Here is a 6,303-nt window from a genome sequence, read left to right as displayed (position 1 = left end):
CTTGTGACTTCATATATGATTTCCTTTCTCTTGTTGTAGGCGTGCGTGTGTAGTAGAGATAAATCTGACATCTGGCATGTAACCTGAAGATTACTCCAGCACATCTGCTGCTTAATCCCAAACACCAACAGGAGACAAACCACACAAATTGTGATCACAGGATGTCACTGTAGGTAGACAAATGTTGCCTTACATACTATATTTGAAATGCCATTATTTTATAATAATGTAGTTGATCACCAAGAACCAAAATTGGTATCTTCTTAGGTGGCAAGGAAGAAGCCACGTGGGTTTTCCTTTGGTCATTCTGTCCATATTTATATAATTGTTTTCAGTCTTAACTATGTAAAGTGGAAATAATGTTTGAAGACTTCCGGTGTTGTCTTATTTTGAAAGAGCTTTGCGGATGTGGCTTGCTTTCAGTTTGAGTCGCATTAGTTGCTGTCGCTGTCTGTGTTGACTGTTCGCCAATTTGTGGACTTTTCAAGACTTTACAAGGATTATGTTTGACCGGGAATTTGGCTGACAGTCATTTGGGACTGGGCTATATTCGTGCCGCTGCTTCTTTGGTTCTTTTAAAGTTGACATGATGTCGGTGGTGGAGGTAGTAGAGGTGACCTGCGTTATCATCGGAGGAGGAGGATAGGAAGAGCCTGGGGAGAGTTCCAGATGCTGACTGCGGTGCTGTCACCATGGACGCGATGGACCTGTTGGTTCTTGTGGTTCCGATTCTACTCTTCCACACGTGGCTTGTTGACGCTCAGGTTTTACGCATTGGTGAGTTCATCACGCACTTGTCGTTCAGAATGAATACATTATTTCTAGGTACTATTTTATTTTACATAAATATTTACAGTGGTTCCAAATATTTTATCAAAACTGTTTTATTGTTTTACATTCTGTTACATATTTATTTAGGATGTATATTTTTGGTTCTGCTGTTTTTGATTCTGCTGCTATTTTTCTTGCCACCAGGCGGCATCCTGGAGACACGCGAACGTGAGCTGGTGAGTTTGGACGAGTTGGCATTCAAGTTCGCTGTGAACAACATCAACAGGAATAAGACACTGATGCCCAACGTCACGCTCACCTACGACATCCAACGCATCAACCCCAAAGACGGCTTCGAGGCCTCCCGCAGAGGTAACACCAACATTTTGTAATACTGGATTATCACATTATTATTATTTGAATTCTATTCACACATTTCAGTCACCCCAAAAATTGTTAAATCAGTGTAAGTGCAGTACTACTGTGAAATCATGCCCTCTAGTGGCAATAAGCAAACTAACAAGGAATAGAGCTAACTTGTCCCTTTGTTTTGTCAAGTGTGCGACCAGCTCTCCCTTGGCGTGGTGGCCGTATTCGGTCCATCTCACAGTTCCTCCGTGAGCGCTGTTCAGTCCATCTGCAACGCTCTAGAAGTTCCGCACATCCAAACACGGTGGAAACATCCGTCGGTGGACAACCGGGACACCTTCTTCATCAACCTGTACCCAGAGTACAGAGCAGTCGCCAGGGCCGTGCTGGACGTGGTCACCTTCTTCAAATGGAAGAAGCTCACCGTTGTCTACCAGGACAGCACCGGTATGTAACGGCGTTTTACACTATACACTAGTGGAGTTCGAAACATTTTTCTTGTGTAGGTCTGATGCGCATGCAAGAGTTGATCAAAGCTCCCGCCAAGCTGAACCTGAAGATGAAAATCCGCCAACTGACGCCCGGCAACCAGGACGCCAGGCCGCTGCTCAAGGAGCTCAAGAAGGACAAAGAGTTCTTCATCCTCTTTGATTGCTCCTACAGCATGGCGTCGGAGCTACTCAAACAGGTCTCAAAATAACACCATCTGGATGGATTTATAATTATTTTGTTTGGCCTCTCACCGTGTTTTGTGTTTGTTAAATGGCAGCTTTCATCCATGGGAATGATGACGGAGTACTACCATTTCTTCTTCACTACTTTGGTGAGTGAATTATATGTATGGGTTAGGGTCCATGCAGATTAGCTTGCTAACTACTACTATGCTACTTCCAACTGGGTGTAGGACTTGTTTGCGTTGGATTTGGAACCGTACCGTTACAGCGGGGTCAACATGACAGGCTTCAGGCTGCTCAACATCGACGACCCCTGGGTGGCCTCCACCTTGGACAAGTGGGCCATGGAGAGGCTGCAGGGGCCCAAGCAAGATGGTGGACTCATGGACGGCGTCATGACTGTAAGAAAATACACCGAATTAAGATTGTTGTGATATCTTATCGAACATTTTTAATGCGTTCATTACAGACTGACGCGGCGTTGATGTACGACGCCGTGTTCCTGGTGTCTGTGGCGTCCCAGCGAGCCACTCAGATGACCGTCAGCTCTCTGCAGTGTCACAGACATAAGCCTTGGCGCTTTGGACCTCGGTACATGAACCTCTTCAAGGAGGTACGGCTCTCCAGAGATGACATTTTCATGCATGTGTAAAAGAAGTCAAGCACTTTGCTGCCTCATCCCGTAGGCGCAGTGGGACGGCCTGACAGGCCACATCGTCCTCGACAAGAGCGACGGCCTGAGGCGGGAATTTGACTTGGACATCATCAGCTTGAAAGAAGACGGCACCACAAGGGTGAGTGAATGCTCCCGTGATCCGTAGCAACTTGTTAGCGCCGTCATGCTAACTCACATCTTCTCCACCCAGGGTGTCGTGGAGGGCGTGAATCGCCTCACCAAAAGATGGATCAAGGTTTGTTTCCTAATATGGTCATGCTCTTCCTGTACAGCCAAGTGTTACTTTCTGACTTGTCAAGTGTGCTTGTTTAACGTGCTTAGCGTTTATCGCATCAGTGATTTTGCTCTTTAGCAGCTGAGGCGGGATTTTAGGGTCCAGCTGTCACATGGCTGATCCCCTCTGTGTGTGTATTGTGTGTGTGCAAGTGTGTGTGGATTACTGCTAGCATACGTTCATTCAGAGTCTCACACCCTTGAATGCTCTTCTCCACACTTATTTGTATTCACTGCCATCTTGCACGACAAAAATAAAAATCCAGAGCTTCTCTCCCCTTCCAGATCGCCACGTGGAGCTCGGTAAAAGGAATGAACCTGGTCGAGAAGTCAACGGGCAATAACAACAACGTGACCGACTCGCTGGCCAACAGGACGCTGATTGTCACCACCATCCTGGTGAGGAGGAAGTGCAAAAAGGAGAGGACAGTACGTGACGAGTTTGTCTTCTCAGGAGAACCCGTACGTGATGCACAAGAAATCCGACAAGGACCTGGTTGGGAACGACCGCTTCGAGGGTTACTGCCTGGACCTCCTCAAAGAGCTCTCCAACATTCTGGGCTTCACCTACGAGGTCCGCCTGGTGGCCGACGGCAAGTACGGAGCCCAGAATGACAAGGGCGAGTGGAACGGCATGGTGCGGGAGCTCATCGACCACGTGAGGGCGCGGCCAAATCCGCACTTTTCTTATTGACGCCACCAATAAGAAGTTGGGACCGCTAGAGAAGCCATATTTGATCTCACAGGTGGCCGACCTGGCGGTGGCACCGCTGACCATCACGTACGTTCGCGAGAAGGTGATTGACTTCTCCAAACCTTTCATGACGCTGGGCATCAGCATCCTGTACCGCAAACCCAACGGCACCAACCCGGGCGTCTTCTCCTTCCTCAACCCGCTGTCGCCCGACATCTGGATGTACGTCCTGCTGGCCTGCACCGGCGTCAGCTGCGTGCTCTTTGTCATCGCCAGGTAATCACATGGCTTGCATTTTGTTCTTCTCCGCTCTCCTTAATTGGTTTTGTCCTTCCATCATCAGGTTCACCCCTTACGAGTGGTACAACCCGCATCCGTGCAACCCGTCATCCACGCTGATCCAGAACAATTTCACCTTGCTCAACAGCTTCTGGTTCGGTGTCGGGGCACTCATGCGACAAGGTCAAAGAATAAATAGCGCTAGTTAAAAGTAGCTAGCTGGTCAATTAGTAGCATTTAGGATAGTGTGAGTCATATTGTTGTTTCAGGTTCTGAACTGATGCCTAAGGCTTTGTCCACACGGATCGTCGGGGGCATCTGGTGGTTCTTCACTCTAATCATCATCTCGTCCTACACGGCCAACCTGGCCGCCTTCCTCACCGTGGAGCGCATGGACGCTCCCATCGACTCGGCCGACGACCTGGCCAAGCAGACCAGGATCGAGTACGGGGCCGTGAGGGACGGCTCCACTATGACCTTCTTCAAGGTTTGTTGATTGTTGGTTCGGTCCAGAAGCATTTTGTCCCAGCAGGAGTGAGTCGAGCTGGGCTTTAACCCGGCGGATTGCGACGGGTGATTACGAGCGGCCGGATAAGACACCGCTGCCCGTGTTGACGGCTTGAACAAATTGAATCAGCCGGATGAGATTTAGAGCGCAGCTGCTTCATTTTGTCATAAAACACCCGCACGTAAACACAGCGCTCATGTGTTTATGTGCGGCAGAAATCCAAGATCTCCACCTACGAGAAGATGTGGGCCTTCATGAGCAGCAGGAAGAACACGGCGTTGGTCAAGAACAACCGGGAGGGCATCACGCGTGTCCTCACCACCGACTACGCCATGTTGATGGAGTCCACCAGCATCGAGTACATCAGCCAGAGGAACTGCAACCTGACGCAAATCGGAGGACTCATCGACTCCAAGGGATACGGCGTGGGAACGCCCATAGGTGAGGAAACGCTGGGAAAATTCAGCGTGTGAAGCCAGTTACAGCTACATAAAACTTGCAGGCTCTCCATACCGAGACAAGGTGACCATCGCCATCCTTCAGCTGCAGGAGGAGGGCAAGCTCCACATGATGAAGGAGAAGTGGTGGCGAGGGAACGGCTGCCCCGAGGAGGACAACAAGGAGGCCAACGCTTTGGGTGTGGAGAACATCGGCGGCATCTTCATCGTGCTCGCCGCCGGCCTGGTCCTGTCCGTCTTCGTGGCCATCGGCGAGTTCATCTACAAAGCTCGCCGTAACGCAGACATCGAGGAGGTGAGCGGGGCGGGATTTCACGCCAACGCAGGAAGCCTTCCAAGTCACAGCTCCGTCTTGTCTCTTCAGGCCTTCTGCTTCTTTTACGGCGTGCAGTCCCGGCAATTTCAGCGGCGCGGCTCCACCTCTTCTTCGGGCACGTCCTTATCCACCGACTTGGAGAGCGGCAGGCTGCTCGGCGACGACACAGAGTGAACGTGGAACTACGAGGTGTGTTCCTTTTTGTAACCTTCGTAGTCTACCGCACTCCAAATCCTTTTTTTGGGCCGCCATCATACTCTACTCCCATGCAACGACAAAAATTTACCAAATTAGCTTTGCTCATCTCTACGAAATTCAAACTTGGATGACACCTAATTTTGTTGACTCCAAAATGTCCTTGTTTCTTTCAGCGGGTCTCGATGGACAAAATGGCCACCTGCTTGCAACCTGACACGGAGCGCTCGAACTCTTAAAATACATATTTTTCTCCATTTTTGTATCCATATCCATTTTTACGATTCCACCACTCAATTCAATTATATTTAATTTTCTTGTAAATGTAGCCTAGCTGTATTTGGACAATTTAAGTCACCTGATCTATGACATCATTGACCAAGAAAGTTAAAAAAATATATATATAAAAAGTATATCCTGTATGCCCCTGACACAGGTTAGTATTTATCTTTGGGAACCATTTTTAATCTCTTCATGTAATGACTTTTTTTTTTTTTTATGTATGCCGTGCGGATTAATTCTGGGATTGAGCGTAATAGCCGGCCTGTAATCTCCCCAAGCAGCACCGCCACGGCGGACGGCGGTTCTCCGTTAAAACCCCGAGCGACTGTATTTATTTTTTACTTGCCTCGCCCCCTCCCGTCAGGGTCTAATCCGTCATGAATGAGGGCAGGGATTACACCGCTGACCTTGGCATTCAGGACGTCTGAGCGCGGCACGATGACCTCACCTGAACGACACGCCGGCTATCTTGGGCCCACCGACGCGGCGCGTTAAAAAGCTTTTTGTGGCTCGGCGACTTTCAGATGAGGCGCTGCTGTTGTGAAAAAGGTTTTTAAGATTATTACTCAAAATAAGATGTTCATTACATCCGCCGAGAAGTTTTAGTTTATGAGAAACTACAAAATAGGATGAAGCTACGGTATACTGCGTTATGAAAAACACAAGCAGCACAAATAGCTTCAAAATTTCTGTTAGTGTTTAAACATTTGCATTTCACAACTGAAATAAAATCAAGTTTGCTCTGATTCTTTTCTGTTTTCAGAATGGCCGTGTTACTTGTTGCTAGGCAGACATCAAAGAGCTAAAT

At 48.5% G+C, this 6,303-nt stretch overlaps 1 protein-coding gene across 2 annotated transcripts; it reads left to right on the top strand.

The window, feature by feature from the left end:
• The first annotated feature begins 54 nt into the window (after positions 1–54).
• Positions 55–6,241, top strand: grik1a (glutamate receptor, ionotropic, kainate 1a). 2 transcript variants are annotated; one of them, XM_049742736.2, is made up of 19 exons: positions 55–169; positions 582–777; positions 976–1,143; positions 1,330–1,587; positions 1,647–1,828; positions 1,910–1,963; positions 2,045–2,215; positions 2,284–2,427; positions 2,501–2,608; positions 2,681–2,725; positions 3,049–3,162; positions 3,218–3,421; positions 3,510–3,733; positions 3,801–3,919; positions 4,006–4,223; positions 4,460–4,685; positions 4,747–4,997; positions 5,067–5,207; positions 5,390–6,241. In XM_049742736.2, exons 2-18 carry the CDS (start codon positions 693–695, stop codon positions 5,190–5,192), a joined length of 2,697 nt encoding a protein of 898 aa, XP_049598693.1. In that variant the 5' UTR covers positions 55–169; positions 582–692; the 3' UTR covers positions 5,193–5,207; positions 5,390–6,241. The 2 variants fall into 2 exon arrangements, with proteins under 2 accessions (XP_049598693.1, XP_068509178.1); XM_068653077.1 differs by lacking the exons at positions 55–169; positions 5,390–6,241 and having other exon boundaries at positions 198–777; positions 4,788–4,997.
• Positions 6,242–6,303: the final 62 nt, after the last annotated feature.

The sequence above is a fragment of the Syngnathus scovelli genome, chromosome 15, assembly GCF_024217435.2.
Source record: "Syngnathus scovelli strain Florida chromosome 15, RoL_Ssco_1.2, whole genome shotgun sequence".
NCBI lineage: Eukaryota > Metazoa > Chordata > Actinopteri > Syngnathiformes > Syngnathidae > Syngnathus > Syngnathus scovelli.
This window is presented reverse-complemented; position numbering and strand designations above follow the sequence as displayed.

Coding starts and splice junctions, on each gene's coding strand:
- grik1a (XM_049742736.2), top strand. CDS start 693: ATGGACGCGATGGACCTGTTGGTTCTTGTGGTTCCGATTCTACTCTTC. Junction 3,920..4,005: donor CGGGGCACTCATGCGACAAG/GTCAAAGAATAA, acceptor TTGTTGTTTCAG/GTTCTGAACTGATGCCTAAG. Junction 4,998..5,066: donor GTAACGCAGACATCGAGGAG/GTGAGCGGGGCG, acceptor TTGTCTCTTCAG/GCCTTCTGCTTCTTTTACGG.